General features: G+C 43.0%; 1 protein-coding gene across 2 annotated transcripts in view; it reads right to left on the bottom strand.

Annotated features, from left to right (window-relative positions):
* focad (focadhesin) overlaps positions 1–22,169 on the bottom strand; it is a 308,585-nt gene that overhangs the window by 239,826 nt on the left and 46,590 nt on the right. For both annotated transcript variants that reach the window (XM_085984003.1, XM_085984000.1), the window contains exons 5-7: positions 21,860–21,964; positions 4,576–4,677; positions 3,846–4,050 (exon numbers count right to left, since the gene is read on the bottom strand). In XM_085984003.1, coding sequence (XP_085840129.1) covers positions 3,846–4,050; positions 4,576–4,677; positions 21,860–21,964 — 412 coding nt within the window. The remainder of the gene's footprint in view (positions 1–3,845; positions 4,051–4,575; positions 4,678–21,859; positions 21,965–22,169) is intronic.

Below are 22,169 nucleotides of genomic sequence, written 5' to 3'. Positions count from 1 at the left end.
TCACCGTCAGTGCCTGAATGGAGTTCCAGTCTAAACGTATCTTTCTGATCCATTCACGTCGCAACAATGGCGGACCACCATCTTGCAGAACGCATAAATACAACTTCTGTATTTCCTTGCCGTTGTATACAACAGGCACCCTTATTTTCCCTCTGGGGTATACTTTCTGCCCCGTATATGTCTTCAAGACAATGGATGTGTCTTTCAAAGGTATATGCGGAAATAGCCGCTCGTAATCCCGTCGACTCATGACAGTCAGAGCTGATCCTGTATCTAGCTCCATTTTGACTGGGGACCCCGCTATCGTGAGGGTAACCCAAATGGTCTGGTAATCTTCTTTGGCAATTACATTATGTAATTTGAGACAGCTTAGTCTCTTGTTTCCGGAGTCGCTATCGCTCTTCTGGTCTTCGGAGCTACTGTCCGTCATCATTTGTACCTTTCTGTACTTTTCCTTATTGACCTTTTTACTGTCAGCGAATTTCTTTCCAGATCTGCATACACGTGCAGTGTGTCCCATCTTTCCGCATTGCCTGCATGCTTTGTCCTTGAACCAGCAGTCCTTCTGGTCATGGGTGGATCTGCCGTAGCGATAACATCTCTCGAAACCCCGTGTCATTTCATGGGTGCCGAAGTCCTGTGGCTTTTGCTGTATCTCTGCAGCTCCTCTTGCTGCTGCTTCGTATGATACAGCCACACTGAAAGCCTTGTCCAGTGTCAAATCTTTCTCAGAAAGTAGTCTTTTCTGTGTTCCTTCGCTTAGGAGACCGCAGACGAATTTGTCTCGTAGAGAATCTGCCAGTCCTGCCCCGAATTGGCAGTGCTTTGACAGCTTTCGTAATTCGGTGAGGTAATCAGCGTTACTTTCATTCTTGTGCTGATTCCTCCTGAAGAATTTGAATCGTTCCGCTATCAGCAGCGGTGTTGGGTTTAGGTGCTCCTGTAAGGTATCAACAATCTCCTTAAAATTCTTGTCCATCGGTTTGGCTGGAGTGATCAAGTTTCGTAACAGCCCGTATGTCCTTGCGCCCATCAGATTTAGAAGTACCGTTGCCTTTTTATCATCCGCTACTTCATTCGCCTTGCAATATACCTCCACTCTTTCCACATATGTGGTCCAATCTTCTATATCACTATCGAAAGCAGTAATATTGCCAGTCTTCGGCATCTTGAAAATCTAGAATGGCGCTTCCCGCGCTTCTCTTTCTTCCCCGCCGAGTTAAGATGGCGCCTCCCGCGCTTTCCCGCCGCTGCTGCCAACGCTGTTCTCCGCGGTTCCCGTTGCGACCTGCAGCTTTTCGCAGTATTTCTATTTTTTTTTATATATCGCTTCAATAGTTTCTCCGTTACTTGGAGAACCGTTCCCGTCGTGGAGCGGACCCTCTGGGACTTTCCCCTCCCTCTGCTCGGTCCGAACGCCGACCTGCTTTGCAGCACCGGCCGCGCCCCGAGTGCTCCACCCTCTCTCTCTCTTTGCTTCTGCTTCCCGACTCGCTGCCCGGCCCCGTTGCAGAGCTACCCGATCGAGCTCTAGCCCGCCGCAGCCCGGGAAGGATCAGTGCACTACCTGCCACCAGCCCGTTTAGCTGGGGAAACCACAGACTGGAGACCAAGCCTGGCCCTCGTTTTCGAGTTTCTTCGAGTTATTTATTTATTTTATTTTTTCTGGCTTCGACCTTCGTCTGAGGAATCGATCCCCTTGAGGTGCTGCCGAATTGCAGGTAAGTTCGTTTCTAACTCGTCGCCACTGTTAGATCCGTGTGTTAATGGAGACACGGAATGCAGGAGTTGATTTAACAAGTGTTTACTGAATAAAGTCTGGAGGTGAACTAACTACACAAGACGCTACACAGGCTTATATACCTGAGTGGTCACTACTTGTACTACAGTATACAGGGGCTTCAAAAACATAGTTCCTCTTAAAAGTACATACACTACAAATGGTGGCATAAGATTCTGTACACAGGTCCTCAGAGAGCAAATATGCCAGGCATAGAGGCAATGATAGTAAAGGTACAGCTAAGGTGAGCTGGTTTCCTCGTCAGAATGTCTGATACTAGACTGCCGGCGAAGGTATTCTATGTTGCACGGACACTTGGTAAATACTCATGTAGTGGTCAATTCAAAAGATATAAGGATTGCCTGAAGAACAATCTAAAAAAGTGTGGCATCTCAACTGACACATGGGAGCATGATGCTTGTGACAGGAAGAAGTGGCAAATGATGATTCACGATGGCAAAGCTTGAAGAAAGATGTACCCAGCTAGCTGAGGAAGAGAGAGCCTGAAGGAAATGAAGGAAAATCAGCTCTTAGGTCAATCTGACATCCAATGTCCGGTGTGTGAGAAAACATTCATCGCAAAATTCAGATTTTACAGTCATATGACAGCCCACAGCCTGCATTAAATTGGAGCTGAATCATAGGCTGTCATTATCTACAATGACAAACAAGCCATCATCAGTAATCCCTCCCAAAATTGGGTACTCATTAGTTAACGGCAAGATACAGCAGAAGAGCTCAATATATTTGCCACAAGCCCAACATTTTGGTGTGATAGTGGTTGCTTGATTGACTTTTACTTCCTGGAACAATGCAGATTCCTTCAGGACTGTTGTGACCATCAAACCCAGGATTCACATACAGAACTCTATCCAAATCTTGCTGCCTGCTTAAAGCAATGAAGCATTCAAAATGTATGTTCCTGAAGCGGTCCAGTGATAAAGCTATGCCCAGAAATGTCTACAGCCAAGTGCCTACAGAGGATAAGTCTCATATTGGCTCCAGTAGGAATTTCTCTCTGTATAAGGAAAGTAAATGCCAGTAGCTGCAGGGCTAAGATAAGCATTTTCCTTCTCGAAGTAATTTTTCGTGTGTAATATGGCATTAGGTCACTTAAGGTAGGGAGCATCAATATTAGTATTTATCTTTGCTCTCTTTTCCATTCCTTTTTCTCTCCTTCTCGTGTTAATCTCCTTAATTGGGATAAATTAGATTGTCCTGCCCACAAATGTCATTCAATAATCAATGTGCCAAACACAGCACTTTCATTGGGGTAGCAAAGAGCATAGATTTGAATTCCATTAAGGGCTCCTGTGTACCATACAAAGGCCAAGATGTCTTAAACCTGTTATACAAGAGATGGCATTTTACTGACATAATGGAGTTCACAAATTTAACGACTGGGCCAGTTATATAAATTTGTGCAGCTGGAATAAAAGGGAAAAAAATCAAGGTGAGGAAAGAATAGATTTCAGCAAGTGTAATATAGCTGTGAACTAGAAATATGTCAAACTCCTGCCATGTTCATAAAGGAATTTATCAGGCACAATCTCTATTCAGAGTGAGGCTGACAAATATTCCCAGAGTTAGCATTATTCCATTAGAACAGTAACAGTAATGTGTAAATCATCTAACATTGGCAGCCCCGTTGAGCACCAGTGATAAGGAGCACCCTCTGGAGCTGATTACTGACACATTCACATTTTCATTTTATATCTGTACTATTAGATCTCAGAAGTCTGCACTAGTTGATATGAGCGGATTAGAGTCACACTGATACTTGTATAAGCATGGTATTAGAGTTATATTGAAGTTCCCTAAAACAATATAACTTGGGAGTAGATGTGTGAATAACCTGCCTATCTTAGTTTGGAAATACTACTTCCAGAAATAGTGTCTGATTTAAGTAATATACCTTTAATTTAAAGGAATAGGTGTTCTCAACTGTTCTGTTATTACTACTCCAACTGGTGCCGTTGAGGGAGCGCACAGGGTCATGCCTTATGAATTTTTGTAATCAATATAATCATTTAACAACATCCACAAGGTTGCTGTGAGATCTTACCTGTAAATGTGGAACAAGCTCAAAGAAGAGCCGGAGAGCTTGCTGGGCAAACAGAGTAGGTGCATTCTTTCCCTCTCCAGATTGGGACTGAAGTACAACCTTAAGAAGGCTAAGACGGAGCTCAGAGTTCTTTCGCAGGCAGGAAGGTTCACAGTACAGATACTTGAAAAATGGTGCCATCATTAGCACAATGGGTGCCTTTAGCCTTTAATAAATATTCACAGAAAATTATACATTTTAAATATCTCTACAATTTAAACATTGCCAGACTATCAGGTCTGCACTAAAATCTACTTTGTTTGTATTTTTCTCCTTTATTATAGCCTCCCTGCACCACACTCACTCAATGTTCCTTCTGCAAGAAGACAAACAGCTATCCAGCTCCTACACCTCTGGAAATGGCATGCTGTAACCAATTGATAGGAGGCGCACGAGACAGGCCCAAGATGATGTTCTACTTTTCCCTGCTGACAGGTACTAGTCAGCACTCAACAACTCCCCCAGCAAAGGGTCAGCCAAGATCAAGAGCTCAGCAGGTGAAGAATCACAGACACGTACCCACATGCTACCACTCTTCGATATAGTACATTGGTATACTAAGGTGGTGTGCTACTGGACAGCCATTAAATATTTTATTTTTAACTTATACAACTGTTCTGTTACTATTACATATTTTAAAGCAAAGTTACTCTTGCTAATAGATGTTTTGTTTTTGAAATAACATTTTTACCTCTCTGGAGGCTGTTGAAAAATAGCAGATATCTGCTGAAGGAGAAATGGCCAGCTATCAGGTCTGTTCTCCAATACAACAATATAAGGGTGTGGAGGGTTCCTGTAACAAAACACAACACTATTAACAGAAGGGATACTTCACAAGCTGGGTCTCCAATAAAATATCTTATTTAAAGTTCACAATACTGTACTGGCTATTTTTAAAATAAAAATCAACAAATTTGCAGTCAGATCATTTTATTTATAAAACTATAAACAAATATACACAAATACAGTAAGTAGGTCAACAAACTTTGGTTGAGGCAATTTTAGTAAATGTTCCTCTATAATGTATTTATATTCAGAGAGTTCATAAGTTTGTATCTGAATAACAAAAAAAAATTGACACATTAAGTAACTGAATCAACCATCTCCAATTGATCCAACAGGCGATGAACAGACAGCAGATGTAGCTCAGTATTTTCTTCCATATCAAAATCATTGCCAACATATTCCTGCTGCTTCAATTTATTCCAATACATATTTTCACATTATCTAAAAATTCAGTTAAATGTGCTGTTTTGAGAAATATTAAATAGTTAGGTTCTTCACTGGTGCACCATTCTCCCATGTTTAACATCAATGAAGCCAAACATGCCGCTGAATGAATGTGTGCATAACTCTGCTTTTCCTCTTCAAAAGCAGTGAAAGCAGATATGGTCTGTTCACATTGCTCTCAAGAATTTTCTCTTTGCTGCACTGAATGTTACATTGTAATTGGGGTGCTGGGATTTTAATGCCAATAACCAGGTGTTGGAAACAATTAAGTAGAATGAGTAAAAATCTCACCACAGATTCCTAAATTTATGGCTTGTGAGCATGAGAAATCATGCCTAGTGTGGCTGATTAAATTGTTCATTCCTTGATTGATGTTCATACCAGGTAGTTTAAGCCTAGTTTTATTGAGTCAAGCCCTAAGGTGGCGAAGTTTAACATATCAGTGAATGTTCCTCGGTCTCCACCTCAGCACTGACTAGTCTGATTTTTAGTGAGGTGTAATTCCGGATCAAGATAAACAGGCAACCAGATGTTAGCATTTTTCTCAATCCATCTTTTAGTTCCATCCAGTTCTCACCCCTCCCTTTAAGTTTTCTTACAGAATCGCTACTCATCTGTCTTCTTACTCTACTGCCACTATCCTAGGCTTGAATACCCTTGAGTAAATCTAAAATAACTTTCTGTGCCTCGCTCAGCATTCTCCAAAGTGCCCATCAAGGCGCCCGTCCCTGCTTCCTTGCGAGAAGCAACCCCAAATGCCCCATCCTCATCTCTCTCTCTCTCTGACCTTCCTGCTGAGGGCTAACACGGGCAACCTTGGCCCCATCCCGTTCGCTCCATCCACCAATGCCCCCTGGACTCTGCCAGTAGATCAACAATCATCGTCCCCTCCGCGTTTAACTCCAGAATTGTCTGTTCATTCGCATACAAGGGCTTTGCCATTCACAACCTTATTGTGGACAACTGCACTGACATCCTGACTTTGATGGAAATTAGGGTACGGTAGTTCTGGTTATGTTATTGGGCTAATAATCCAGAACATACACGTTCAAATCCCACTATTTTAGTTTGAGAATTTGAATTCAGTTTAAGAAATCTTGTCGTTAAAAACCCAACTTGTTCATTAATGTCAGATAGGGAAGGAAACCCATAACTGGCCTGGTTGATATATATGATTCCAGCCCCATATAAACGTGGTTGACTCTTAACTGCCCTCTGAAATGGCCTCACAAACCACTCATTTGTATCGAACTGCTGCAAAGAATAAAACACTCTCCCTAACAGCACCTTGTGGGAACACCTTCCTCACACTGACTACACCGATCAAGGCCCACTAGGCCCAGGGCAACTAGGAATGGACAATAATTGATGGACTGTCAGTGCCGCCCACATACCGAGAATCACAGAATCACAGAATCTACAGTGCAGATAGAGGCCATTTTGGCCCATCGAGCCTGCACCGACACATATCCCACCCTATCCCTGTAACCCCATGTATTTAATCCCGTAACACTAAGGGTCAATTTATCATAGCCAAATCAACCTAACCTGCACATCTTTGGACTGTGGGAGGAAACCGGAGCACCCGGAGGAAACCCACGCAGACACAGGGAGAATGTGCAAACTCCACACAGACAGTCGCCCGAGACCAGATTTGAACCCGGGTCCCTGGTGCTGTGAGGCAACAGTGCTAACCACTATGCCACCGTGCCCCCCTTGATAAATTTGGGGTAGGGTGATACCTTTTTTTTTAAAAAGGGGTCACAGGTGGCGACAGGTTGCACCTAACTGAAGGCTCCCAGTTTGGCTATACTATGCACCATCTGCAGCCCCCTCTAACCCCACCCCCCGCCCCCCCAAAATTCACAGTGGCGGTATGGCCCTTATCACCAAGTATCACCGCCACTCCCCTTACTACTCAGGCACCTTCTCCTCCTTTGAACCACTCACCTTGTTTTACCATTCTCTATTGCCCCTCACCCTACCCCAAATTTATCCTCCCTCCTTCCTTCCCTCAGCTACTGCACTGCGTGACTGTTCATATTGAGTTTGAGAGTGATGTGGTTGACATGGAAACTAGGGTCTTAAATTTAAACAAAGCCAATTACGTAGTTATGAGGGGCGAGTTGGCGAAGGTAGATTGGGAAATTAGATTAAAAGATGTGACAGCAGTGGCGAACATTTAAAGAAATAATTCATAATTCTCAATGAACATACATTCCCTTGAGGAATACAAACTCCACGGAAAAAGTGGTCCAATCATGGCTAACTAGAGAAGTTTAGGATACTATTAGATTAAAAGAAGAGGCTTACAATGTTGCCAAAAAGAGTAGTAAGCCAGAGGATTGATAGGGTTTTAGAATTCAGCAAAGGATGACCAACAAATTGATAAAGAGGGAGAAAATAGAATACAAGAGTAAGCTAGCATGAAATATAAAAAGATTGTAAAAGCTTCTACAAGTATTTAAAAAGCAAGAGATTAGAGAACATCCCTCAGAGGCAGAGACAGGAGAAATTATAATGGGGAATAAGAAAATGGCAGAGGCGTTAAACAAATATTTTGTATGTCTTCACAGTACAAGACATAAAACACATACCGGATCTGTTGAGTATTTCCAGCTTTTTCTGTTTTTATTTCATTCCCCCAGATCTCTGTTTCTCTACCCCATTTAGACACATATTTTCCAAGGAGTACATGGCCTCCTTATTCTTCCTACCAAAATATACTATCTCACATTATCTATATTGAAGTTCATTTGATAATTACCTGTCCATTCTTCAAGTTTATTAATGTCTATTAATGACCCTTTCTACAGTCACCATCAATATCGCTCTGTATCAGCTGACAAGAGGTGTATACTGCCTGCTGGTTTCTCATTCCTCATCTGACTTTTCACCTTTCTGATGAAAGGTCATCAACTTGAAACGTTAACTCTGTTTCTCTCTCCACAGATGCTGTCTGACCTACTGAGCAACGTTCCCTTTAAGCTGCATGGCTGCGCAGGTGTTTGCCGGTCCTGTGTAGCCCGGGACCAGCTTTTCCAATGTTAAATTTCGAGCATGCGTGAAACTGGGAATGGGCCGCGCAGCCCACTAAATGGGGCCTCGCAACCAAAATAAAAATGGAGGAACATTGCTGCTTAGAGAGCAAGATAAAGCAGAAAAAAGGGGTGTATGACAGATGCCAGGTTGAGAATACAAGTGAGAACCAGGCTGAATACAGAAAGTTCAGAGGGGAAGCGAAAAAGGAAATAAGAGGGGCAAAGAAGGAGTATGAGAATAGACTGGCAGCTAACATAAAAAGGAGTCCAAAAGTCTTCTATAGGCATATAAATAGGAAACCGGTAGTAACAGGAAGGGTGGGGCTGATTAGGGACCAAAAAGGAAACCTATGCATGGAGACAAAGGGCATGGCTGAGGTACTAAATGAGTACTTTGCATCTGTTTTTACCAAGGAAGAAGATGCTGCCAAAGTCATAGTGAAAGAGGAGGTAGTTGAGATATTGGATGGGATAAAAATTGATAAAGAGGTACTAGAAAGGCTGGCTGTGCTTAAAGTAGATACGTCACCAGGACCGGATGGGATGCATCCTCAGATGCCGAGGGAAGTAAAAGGTGGAAATTGCGGAGGTACTGGCCATAATCTTCCAATCCTCCTTGGATACGGGGGTGGTGCCAGAGGACTGGAGAATTGCAAATGTTACACCTTTGTTCAAAAAAGGGTGCAAGGATAAACCCAGCAACTACAGGCCAGTCAGCTTAACCTCGGTGGTGGGGAAGCTTTAGAAACCATAATCTGGGACAAAATTAAGTCACTTGGACAAGTGTGGATTAATTAAAGGAAGCCAGCACGGATTTGTTAAAGGCAAATTGTGTTTAACAAACTTGAATGAATTTATTGACGAGGTAACAGAGAGGATTGATGAGGGCAATGCGGTTGATGTGGTGTACATGGACTTCCAAAAGGCGTTTGATAAACTGCCACATAATAGGCTTGCCAGAAAAGTTGAAGCCCATGCAATAAAAGGGACAGTGGCAGCATGGATACGAAATTGTTTAAGTGACAGGAAAGAGAGAGTAGTGGTGAATGATTGTTTTTCGGATTGGAGGAAGGTATATACAGTGGTGTTCCCCAGGGGTCGGTACCAGGACCACTGCTTTTCTTGATATATATTAATGATTTGGACTTGGGTGTACAGGGCACTATTTCAAAATTTGTGGATGACACAAAACTTGGAAATATAGTGAACAGTGAGGAGGATACGGATAGACTTCAAGAGGACATAGACAGGCTGGTGGAATGGGCGGACATGTGGCAGATGAAGTTTAACGCAGAAAAGTGCGAAATGATAAATTTTGGTAGGAAGAGCGAGGAGAGGCAATATAAACCAAAGGGTACAATTCTAAAGGGGGTGCAGGAACAGAGAGACCTGGGGGTATAAGTGCCCAAATCATTGAAGGTGGCAGGGCAAGTTGAGAAAGCGGTTAAAAAATCATACGGGATCCTGGGCTTTATAAATAGAGGCATAGAGTACAAAAGCAAGGAAGTTATGATGAATCTTTATAAAACAATGGTTCGGCCACAACTGGAGTAATGTGTCCAATTCTGGGCACCGCACTTTAGAAGGATGTGAAGGCCTTGGAGAGGGTGCAGAAAAGATTTACGAGAATGTTTCCAGGGACGAGGGACTTCAGTTACGTGGACAGACGTGTTCTCCTTAGAGCAGAGAAGGTTGAGAGGAGATTTGATAGAGGTGTTCAAAATCATGAGGTGTCTAGACAGAGTAAATAGAGAGAAACTGTTCCCATTACGGAAGGGTCGAGAACCAGAGGACATAAAGATTTAAGGTGATTGGCATGAGGAAATATTTTTTCCGCAGCAAGTGGTTATGATCTGGAATGCACTGCCTGAAAGGGTAGTAGAGGCAGATTCAATTGTGGCTTTCAAAAGGGAATTAGATAAGTACCTGAAGGAAAAAAATTGCAGGGCTACAGAGAAAGGGAGGGGGATTGGAACTAGCTGAAGTGCTCTTGCAGAGAGCTGGTACGGGCTCAATGGGCCGAATGGCCTCCTACTGCGCTGTAATGATCCTATGATTCTAAAAGCATTTTTGTTTTTATTTATTGGAAAGGCCAATGTTACTTTCATCAGCCCCTGCCACAAATGTCGTACCCTTGTCACAAATTACATACTCTCCACATCCACATCTTGGTTGAGGCAGATTTTTGCAATGTTGGCATCCTATTAGGCCCCATGCTGAGCTTCCGACCTCATAACTTCTCCATCACAAAGTTTGCCTACTTCCAACTCTAACATCACCGCCTCAGCCCAGCTGCTGCTGAAACCCTCATCCCACCTTTGTCACTTCCAGTGCTCCCTTGGCCAGCTTTCTATCCTCCACGCCCCGCAAACTTCTGCTCATCCAAAACTCTGGTGCCCATATCCTATCTCGCTTGCCCTATCCTTGCTGACCTACATTTTAAAACAAAAGAATCCAAGCCTTCAGACTGAAATGCATGGCATTAAGTATGAGGACTCGTCCAAATTTGTGCTGCTTTTATATAGGATTGCATGGCTTTGCCTGCTCATATGGAAATTTGGATCTATTGCAAGGTTGTTTTCTGAAAGATCTTGGCCGTTTGCATGCAAGATAATTTCACTGAGTAAATAATGTGCGCAGGGTAACACAGGCAATCCTTTGTTCTCAGCATACACTTCTTATTCAAATCAATTTTATTTTGCTTCTATCATCTTCACTTGTCCCTTCTGAATCAGAAGAGAAATATTTGCATTTATATATAGCAACTCATTAAATCTCTCAGAAACATCCAAAGTGCTTCACACACGATAAATTAATTTTCTACTGCAGCAACTCCTGTTATGTAGGCAAACACAGCAATCATTTTGAGCACAGCAAAATCCCACCTACATTAATGAAATGTGGGATTAGTTAAACTTGTGCTGTTCGAAGCACAAATGTTTGCCAGAACACTGGGAGAGCTCCCCTTCTCTTCCAATAGTTCCACAGAATCTTCAATATCCACCTGAACCAGCAGAACAGACAGACTGGTCTTGTCTTTGGTTAATGTCTCATCCAATGAATGGCAACTCTGAACTAAGGTAATCCCTCAATACTGCACTGGAGCGTCAGCCTGTTTTATATACTCACGTCCTGGTGTGGGGTTTTAACCCACAAATTTCTGACTCGAGGTGTGAAACTGCTATCACACAGACCAGTACAATTTGAGTTACAACCCTTTCTAGAGTCAACATCAATATCGCTCTGCATCAGCTGACAAGAGGTATATGCTGCCTGCTGGTTTCTCATTCCTCCTCAGATAGAGCACTGGCACTAACTCAGGATTGCCACAGATACCTTCTCAGATACAGTCCCATCTGTTGCTCCCTTACATTTATGATAGCTGACTCACATTGCCGTAGATCATTGTTGTCCAACAGAAATTACTAACTAGCCACAGGTGTGTCTATGGCGACACCATTTTAGCCACATCCACACACACACACACACAAATTCGGGTCTCCACGGGTGAGTACACACGGGGTACTCACCCGTAAGCCCAATGGAAGTGCCGGTTTCGTGCATGCGCAGGAAGCCGGCACTTCCGTTCCCCTGAAAGAAGGGGTTCAGAGGTGGAACGCATGCGCATCGAACTTACATTTTTTTTTTGCAGGTTTTCCCGGGAAGGTAAATCTCCAGAAGTTAGACATGTAAAAAGCAGTCGCAAGGCCTGCTTTTTACAAGGTAAGTGGTGAATTAATTAAAATTAAAACATTTTTTCCACAGGTTTATTATTTTTAAATACTTTAAAGAAAGGTAAGTTTATTTTTAGCCCCGTTAGAAAATGTAATTAATTTTTTCAAAAATTTAAATTGTTTAAAATAGTTATTTCATGTAATTTATAGTTTATTTTAAAAATGTGATTTAAAAAAAAAAATTATTTGAGGTTTTAGTGATGTTTTGGGGCTTACAGTATTTATAGGTTTGACAGCCCTTCCTGTCAAACTTATGAATGAAGCATTCCCTGCTACCATTGGCTCTCCATGGCCCACGTGATCCCAGGGGACGCATCGAACTAACTGCACCCCTGGGATACGCAAGCACTGCGCGCCGGCAGTTGGAGGAGGCCCAGGATCGGAATTCCACGCGGGCCCACAGCACAACAGCTGGCGCGCTAGTTAAGTGCAGGTCGGGGGCTTGCACCCGCAGGAAGCCTACGACCCGAATTTCTGGGCCAATACAGGTAAATGTAGTTCACATGTGTATATTTACTGAACAAACATCTACCACCGTTCTGTAACCAAGGAAGTAAACCACTCACAGCGATCAAAAAACTCTCATACACTCTGCTTTTCGTCATTTTTACCAACAAACACACAAAAAGTTTAAAGTTGACATGCATATGCCATGCAAATATGATCACATGCCCAATGACAGTGTCTATGACTCATTTTATAGGTGAACATATAGAATGTTAGTTATGATCGGACTCAAGTAATTCAAACAGTACAACTTTCCTTCACGTAATAAGAACATAAGAAATAGGAGCAGGAGTAGGCCATACGGCCCCTCGAGCCTGCTCCGCCATTCAACAAGATCATGGCTGATCAAGTAATGATACAAAGTAAAGTTTATACCACACTTCCCAAATCAGTGGGTCATCTTACTTGACTTAAACAAGATTCACTTGTAACTGTTCCTTTAGTATTTCTAATCTTAGTGGCAGCCCTCAGAGCTTCTGCTTTAAAAATTCCATTGCAAGAAATCTCTGCTAATCTGCATCCCAGCCAAAAAAAAATCAAATACTTTGCAACAATCGGTGTGAAGTATTTTTCGATTGCCGAGATGAGCTAATAGATTTCTTATTGATAGTCTAAGGGTCTATAACATCAAAAAATAATTTGTAAGCATCTTAAATATCTTATCGTTGCAGCCCTTTTTTAATCGTCTTCGAATACATTATGCTTTAAAAGTAACTCTCAACCACCGCCTCCCCCCCCACCTACCCAATTCCTTTCTATGGAAAACTGGTCAAAAAAATGTGAAATATGCCAAGCGCTCTCTCAGCAAGAGAAGTTCCATCTAAAAGACTGGCCGGAGTTGATGAAACTCAGCCACAGAGGGTGGCCAAGTTTCAATATCAAGTCTCAGATTTGAACCAAGTCCTCCAAAATGAGAAAGCAGTGTTCTGCTTGCTGAACAACTGGTTGTTAATTTTTGGTGTTGAAATCAAATCATCCTACAATAGTGACACTGTACAATATATTAAAAAAATAAGAATTCACTATCCAAGTCACTTGATCCAATTCATTAGCAAGATTTAATACTAAAAGCTCGATATAAAAATGCCCAAGAAGAAAAAGAATATATCCCAAGATTCTAAGGTACTCATAGGCTTCCAAAGGTCAACAATACAGAGTTCAAAAGGTCATGTTCATCTAGAATCTGTCACTTTGTATGACAGAGTGACCAGTTATAATCTGCCTGACCATCTCTGTCCTTAGAGAGGTTCCCATGGAGATTTGTCACATTAAGCACTAGAGACCTACCTAATGTCATTGCATGTAATTTGTCAGGCACACAGTTAAGGTGACTGCTTGAACAATATCATTTGTTGCCAAAGAGTACCTTTGTGATAAGTTAACCTTGCCCTTTCACCGGTCAAATACAAGTTAACATACACTGCATTGATGGGGTTGAAGTGGTGCATGAAATGAGGCATGAACTTCTGAAAGAATTGCTTCAGTAACTACAGAACCCGGCTACCGGACATGCTCATGTTAACCTGTTCCTATCCACATATCATAAAGCACATGAGCCCTATTTTTAGTCATTTGAGTTATGGAATAAAACCCTAGAGATGCATAAAACTACTCCCAAAAAAAAACAAAATTTGCACATCTCCAACAATTGAACATACTTCCATATTAACGAACAGGTAATGAATACACCTGTCAGCCTCGCCCCTATTAAAGTCTAATTCCAAGCAAAGTGCCAGAAGATAAAGGGTTAAAAAAAACAGCAAATAGTCAAGATGAAAGGGATAAGGAGGACACTGTTGGTCTAACCTCAGTCAGGCCATTTGCTCTATGTCTCTCTGGACTATTTAACACAAAGGGGCAATTTGCTTTCGTCTCATTTATCCACAGGATAAAGTCATTATAGCTTAGATTGAATGCTTCTGTCTGACAGGACCTTAATGATGCTTCAAACAGTGTCTTCTGAGAAATGATATGGTTTTTAATTAAAGGAGGAGACACTAACAAGACAAATGTTGAACTTGATTACACGGTAAGCTAAAATCAATAGCTAACCTTGCACACCAAGTATCCATATTATTTCGCACCTCTCAACCTTATCAGGTCAACAAAAGAGTTCAGTTCTAACACACCTACTTTGATTTTTTCCTCATATAACAATGAGTACGTGGCCCAATTTGCTGATCATTTTAGGTTACAGCAAAGCCTTCAATATTTAAAGGGGCAGTGAAGTCTCAACAGGGATGGCTGGGGAGTAGCAACACAGAACATGTCAGGGCAGTTACTAAAAGTAACAGAACTAGCCAACATCCAAGCTAATCTTATTAATCATGTTCTTTCAGGAAAAAAAAGGAACAGAAGATAGTTCAGAAGTTAGACGTCATATTAAATGCAACAGTGCAGCCTTCATCCACAAGCTTTAAGAGAACTAGCATTACTGCGAGGACGGGAAACAATAGCAGATGTTTGGGCCACCATTTCACTGAATGCTTGTATGGACAGTGAGTAACACAAGCACTAAACCACTGATACTACAATAATCTGTGCTGTTAACTAACACTGCATTGTACAGGAGACTTTGGTTTATCCGGAGGTTATATGTCCAGAATACTCGATCTAACGGCAAAAATCAGGAGCCGTTTTCTATAAGTTTTTTAAGTTCTCGTTGCTTTTTTTTCCCCAGTCAGGCACTGCAAGGTCTGTAGCTATAGCAACAGCTTCAGCTAGAGATGCTTGCAGCTGCAGCCAACTGTTTTAAAGCTGTTGCTAAGCAACAGGGTTTGTTGATTCACACGGAGCTTTTCAGTTCTGTATCTCTCAACATTAACGCTGGTATGTCCGGCACTTTTGATGGTACGGCACCAGCTCGGTTCTGTCAGTGCCGGATATCAGAAAGTTTCCTGTACTGCACATTTGAGATATCTTTGTGTTTGAGTGTTCAGCAATCACATACAGCACAACTATGTTGCCATTCAGATTTGTTGACTTTTTCCAGTGATTTCAAAATTGGTTCCCTGGACACATGCTATGAGTGTCGGCACGATGACATAGGTGCATGCACACATCATACCAAAAGCAAGCAATGAAGCCACTCTGCAGTGCCACATAAAGTAGCAGTCTGGCTGCAACTGAAGTCAAACGCTAACTAGTGCTGCTAATTAAAATAGACTGCAGCACGTGACAAAAGATAAAGTAGAACTCCACTTATCATATATCCACCTCAGCCATGTAACGGTCTGCAAATATGCTACACATTTTTAATCTCTCAATTTCTCTGCTTCACTAGCCATTGATTTAACCAAAAGAAATTATTTTCATAGGACCTTATTGCGAATGGGTCCTCTAAACTGTCCTTTACTTGGGGGTTTTGTTTTACCCCAGATCTTACTCGGACAACACTTCAGTAAAGACATTCTGCAGTAAAACCATTATTTTGTCATAAAATCACAGGCATCCTGAATTTTAATCAAAACCATTAAAATCTGTTTCTACCAGATATTTTTAAAACAAAAAAAAAACTAATTTGCAAAATTCCAACTGGAAATATTATAGATAAAATTATTCAGTAATGAGTCAGTCCGTACTTGTGTTAAAAAGAAAAATGGAAACATCTTATTTTAAATGCATGGGAAGCAGAATGAGCACATCTCAGCTGGAGCAATGTGCTACAACAGAGAAGTGGGACATGGATTTACACTTGTAGTTCCCATATTCAGAGTCTTTGAATTTTAACATTCAGCTGTTGGAGGAGCGGAGTGGAGCAAAAAAAAAAGAATAAAACACGGATGCAGCCCTGGGTATTCGAGCATACTCCGTGTACAGCTTCACAGTGGCACCAGCAGAGTCCCAATGCGAGGTCAAACACTAGCCAGATCACAGAATGTTATGTGGAGACCAAGGGGAGGGAAAAAAAAGAGGAAGTTTCACCTTACAATTAATGCATGCACATTCAGAAAGCAATTCCAGAAAATTAGTGTTTTTTTTAAAAAACACTGTCCAGGGTCACATCCTTTCGACTAATAACATCAGGGTGCTGACACAAAACAGCACCATCATGATGTAATAAATGCAAGTTGAAGGGTGTGCTTAACCTCTGGTTCACCTTAACCTCTGGTTAGGATCTCCAAAGCTTCTTTGGAGACTGAATTTGATTTACGTTCACAGATCCCACAATAAATAACCATCAATGGGGTTTAAGCATTATTTATAATACAGCTACTGAAGCACAAAGGAAAGTACAGCTTCCCTGGATAGACAAAGCTTTGGTCACATCTCCAGGTGTATTTTTCTATTAGAATATACAAAGAAATTTATTTTGTTGCTTATCAAGGCATGCCATTATATCAAATGACATTATATAATAATTTGTATATTTGAAATTATATGCCCTCAAATAGCTACATTTCTTTCTTTAAAAAAAGTCCTGGAGTCACTGTTGTAATCAAAAGTGGCTACCATCTAATTCATAAGAATTAAACTATTAGATTTAATAGGCTCCCAAGCTGAATAATTATTGACAAAAGGATCTGACTCACCAGGCTCTGACCTAAGTTTTAGTGTTCGCCATGTGGTTAGTTGCATCTCCTCCAATCCAAGATTTGCTTGGCAATCCAATGACCTTCCCTCAGAAAATATCAATCGTACTGAAGGCTGCAGACCTTACAAAAATTCCAGACTTCATTCACTGCATGCTATATCATAGAACCTTACAGCACAGAAGGATGCCATTCGGCCCACCGTACCTGTACTGGCTCTTTGATAGAACGATCCAATTAGTCCTACTGCCCTGCTCTTTTCCCATAGCCTGCAATTTTTTACCTTTTCGAGTCTATATCCAATTCTGTTTTGAAAGGTACTGTTGAATCTGCTTCCACCACCCTTTCAGGTAGTGCAATCAGGAATATAAAAAAAATTCTCCTCATCTGATCTCCACTCCACGCCGCAGATCCCAGGAGGCAGGTTGGCCAATTAAATATACTAATGAGGCTGGCAACCTCTTGATTTAACCTGCTTTGCCTCCCCTTCAGCTGGGTTTCCCAGGCCTCTGGAAACCTGGCAGCTGAAGGGAGGCAAGGACAGCTTCGGGGAGAAGGTAAGCGCTTCTCCCCCGGCCCCCCAAGCTCCACCCCCATCAGACCCCTCTATCCACTCAGGTCGGGGATCAGACCACCCCATGCTCCCACTAATCACAGCAGGCGACTTACCTGTGGCTGCGGCCTCCTCCGGAGGGCTCCCTGCCCGACTGGAAGCCAAGCCTGTCAATCAGGCGGACTTCCAGGCGAGGAACCTGTCAAGGCAAAACTATGCATGCTTTGCAGTCAAAACTCCGCCCCCACCCGTCAGGATACAGCCTTATGCTTCTATTTAAATAGCCAAGGATCCCGTATGCTTTTTTAACAGCCTTACTGACTTGTCCTGTTACCTTCAAAGATTTGTGTATGTGATTTGTGTCTTCTTAGGCAATCCCTCGGAACCGAGGATGACTTGCTTCCACCTTAAAAAATGTGTTCGCAGGTGACTGATGAGTCCAATGGAGGACCTACAGTCTCTGTCACAGGTGGGGCAGGCGGTGGTTGAAGGGGCGGGTGGGTGGGTTGCTTGGGTTGACGTGCTCTCCTTGCGCTGCCTGTGCTTGGCTTCCGCTTGCACCCGGCGAAGAGACTCAAGGTGTTCGGCGCCTTCCCAGATGCTTCTCCTCCACTTTGTGCTGTCTTGGGCCAGGGATTCCCAGGTGTCGGTGGGGATGTTACACTTTTTCAAGGAGGTTTTGAGGGTGTCTTTGAAGCGTTTCCTCTGCCCACCTGGGGCTCTCTTGCCGTGCCGGAGCTCGGAGTAGAGCGCTTGTTTTGGGAGTCTCGTATCGGGCATGCGGACAATGTGACCCGTCCATTGGAGCTGATTGAGCGTGGTCAAAGCTTCAATGCTGGGGATGTTGGCCTGAGCAAGAACACCGACGTTGGTGCGCCTATCCTGCCAATGGATTTGCAGGATCTTGCAGAGGCAGCGTTGGTGGTACCTCTCCAGTGCTTTGAGGTGCCTGCTGTACATGGCCCATGTCTCTGAGGCATACAGCAGGGCGGGTATCACTGCTGCTCTGTAGACCATGAGCTTAATGCCAGGTTTGAGGTCCTGGTCTTCAAACACTCTCTTCCTCAGGCGACCGAAGGCTGCACTGGCACACTGAAGGCGGTGTTGGACTTCGTCATCGACGTCTGCCCTTGTTGACAGTAGGCTCCGGAGCTATGGAAAGTGGTCCACGTTGTCCAAGGCCTTGTCGTGGATTTTGATAATCGGGGGGCAGTACTGTGTGGCCGGGGCAGGTTGGTAGAGGACCTTTGTCTTACGGGTGTTTAGTGTAAGGCCCATGCTCTCGTACGCTTCGGTGAAGGTGTTGACGATGGTTTGGAGTTCGACCTCCGAGTGAGCGCAGACGCAAGCGTCGTCTGCCTACTGTAATTCGATGACAGAGGATGGGACGACCTTGGATCTGGACTGGAGGTGACGGAGGTTGAACAGTTTCCCACTTTTGTTCTGTAAATTAGCTCCACTCCAGTGGGGAGCTTACTGAGGGCGAGATGGAGCATTGCAGCAAGGAAGATCGAGAAGGGCGTTGGTGCGATGACACAGCCTTGCTTGACCCCGGTTCGTACGTGAATTGGGTCTGTGGTGGAACCGTTGGTTAGGATCACAGCTTGCATGTCATCGTGAAGCAGGCGGAGGATAGTGACAAACTTTTGAGGGAAGCCAAATTTGAGGAGGACACTCCATAATCCCTCACTTCCAGGTGAGAAGGACTTCCAGGACTGCCTCCCTTCAGCTGGGTTTCCCAGGCCTCGGGAAACCTGGCAGCTGAAGGGAGGCAAGGACAGCTTCGGGGAGAAAGTAAGCGCTTCCTCCCCGGCCCCCCAAGCTCCACCCTAAGACCCCTCCATCCACTCAGGTCGGGGATCAGACCACCCCATGCTCCCACTAATTACAGCAGGCGACTTACCTGTGGCTGAGGCCTCCTCCGGAGGGCTCCCTGCCCGACTGGAAGCCAAGCCTGTCAATCAGGTGGACTTCCAGGCGAGGAACATGTCAAAGCAAAACTATGCACGATGTGGAGTCAAAACTCCACAGCATGTTGGGATACCTGAACATCGGTCTCCTGACAGAAACTCCGCCCCCACCAGTCAGGATTCAGCCTTATGCTTCTATTTAAATAGCTAAGGATCCCGTATACTTTTTTAACAGCCTTATCGACTTGTCCTGTTACCTTCAAAGATTTGTGCATGTGAATTGTGTATATAAATGTGCAATCATATTAGGACCTATAAAGTTGCATCACCAAATGACATTATTGTACAGGGACTGTATTCACTGGCTGGATTTTCTTAATTATTTTGTAGAAGTTCAGAATCTATGCCTAATACAGAGACTCAGCAAAAGTAGAAACTAGAAGTTTGCATGGTAGTTTGTATTCATGAGGTTGCTATGGAGAAAACAAAAAGAAAGATTTTGGTGGTATTTCTGAGACTACCGAGTACAGAACAAAGAGTACTATACTAGGCCAGATAAGGCTCTGGTACATCCACACGTGAAATATTGTGTCCAGTCTTGGTACCCCCACATGGTGTTGGATATCAAGGCTGTGGAGAGGATTTGGGGCGGCTTGGGGGAAGGGGGCAACTAGGATGATACCAAATCTCTCAGCTCTGTTATGAGTGTAGGCTCCAAGAGTTAGGATTATTTACTTTGGAGAAATGCAGTCTTAGAGGGGATATGATCAAAGTTTTTTAAATGATGAGAGAATTGGATACAGTTCAGTTAGGTAGGTTATTTGAAACAGATTGGGATGGTAGAACTAGAGGTTATCCCTAAACAATTTGTAGGCAAAGATTATGGTTAGATGTCAGGGAGTATTTCTTTTTGCAGAGTGTCATTGCCCTTTGGAACAAATTGCCAAGACATGAGATGAATATGGAGTCACTGAAGTCTTTTAAAAGGGAAGACAAGTTCCTGTGAGAAAACACCATTTCCAATTGGAGGAGATAAGCTGCTATTTAATTGTGATGAGTCGGGTTGCCAACTCTGGTTGAACATATTCCAGGAGTTTTCAACACATGACCTCCCATCTCCAACCACCCACCTCCACATTCCCACCATTGGTCACCCAGCATATCCATCCTCGTCGTGTACCGCCTTTCCACCGTTAATGGGAGATTTGATAGAGCTGTTCAAAGTCATGAACTGTTTTGATAGAGTAAATAAGGAGAAACTGTTGGCAAAAGGGTCAATAACCAGAGGACACAGATATAAGGTAATTGGCAAAAGAACCAGAGGTGACATGAGGAAAAAAATTTACACAGTGAGTTGTTGTGATCTGGAATGCACTGCCTGAAAGGATGGTGGAAGCAGATTCAATAATAGCTTTCAAAAGAGAATTGGATAAATACTTGGAAAAGAAACATTTGCAGGGCTGTGGGGAAAGAGCAGAGGAGTGGGAATAATTGGATAGCTCTTTCAAAGAGCTAGCACAGTCACGACAGGCCAAATGGCCTCCTTCTATGATTCTATGTTAAATAATAAACTATTTTATGGCCTGTAATTTATTGTACTTTGATAAAGATCATATATGAGATATGCAGTACGAATGTTGGGGTATTACAGGAAACTTTGTGCTATCCGGCACTGACGGGACCGAGCTGTTGCCGTCCCATCAAAACTGCTGGACAAACCAGCGCTAATGTTGAAACATACGGAGATTTTGAGCTCCGTATCTGGTAACAAACCCTGTAGCTTCTAAACAGTCGGCCGTACCTTGCAAGCGTCTCTGTAGCTTAGCAACAGCTTCAGCGAGATCTTGCAGAGCCTGACTGGTGAAAAAAAAGCAACGAAAAGAAAAAAAACCTAACGAAACGGCTCCTGATTTTTGCCGGTGGCTCGAGCATTCCGGACAGTTAACCTCCGGATAAACCAAAGTTTCCTGTACTTTTAACCTGCAAGGATTGCTAGAATCACAGCTTCAGGTCACATCTGTCATCATCATTATTACTAAATAAAAATTAAGTATTTACCACAGAAATTGCAGTGGAAATATAATTGCTGCCCTGGATATGAAATTAACCCACCAAGTCGTATCACGTACAAAACCTACTTGCCCATCAGCCTCATGAGTTGCACAATCACCGAGTGAAACTGCCAATTTAGAAGAACGAATAGGTTTGTGGGCAGTTTCGTGCTGTGCATCCACAAGCACGGGGAATTGGATCGACAGTGTCTACAATTGGCTCATGTAAAGACTTTATTAGCTAGGAGAGAGAAAAAAACGTTCATCCTATCAAGTTCAGCTAAATTTCAGATCCTGGGCTATGTGTAGATTTAATAATTTCATGCCAGTTGACATATCTTAAGGCTGCAGAGCTCACCATGACATTGAAATAATGCAATATACCAAACTGTAAAAACACTGTAATCCAAGATTTACCTGATGGCATAGGGACACGAATACGCCATTTTTTTCCTTTGTTCAGTTCCCAGTGTTTGCATCTGTAGCAATTTACCAATGCTTCTAACCAACCCCTGGACATTACTAAAAAAGAAAACGGGTGTTATTCCATGTGTTACATTGTTAAAGCAAAAGTCCAAACATTATACCTGCAGCATAATTTAAATTCTTAATTCTGATACCGGAAAACAACCAAATTGGAAGGCATGGGTGGAGAGAACGGACCCTTTGAGACGCCAAGCCAGTCAGAGGAAGCCTGCTTTACACATACCTGCCTTTGGGGAGAGAC

This window comes from Somniosus microcephalus, chromosome 1, assembly GCF_052327205.1.
Source record: "Somniosus microcephalus isolate GS21.2 chromosome 1, FLI_Smic_1.0, whole genome shotgun sequence".
Lineage (NCBI taxonomy): Eukaryota > Metazoa > Chordata > Chondrichthyes > Squaliformes > Somniosidae > Somniosus > Somniosus microcephalus.
This window is presented reverse-complemented; position numbering and strand designations above follow the sequence as displayed.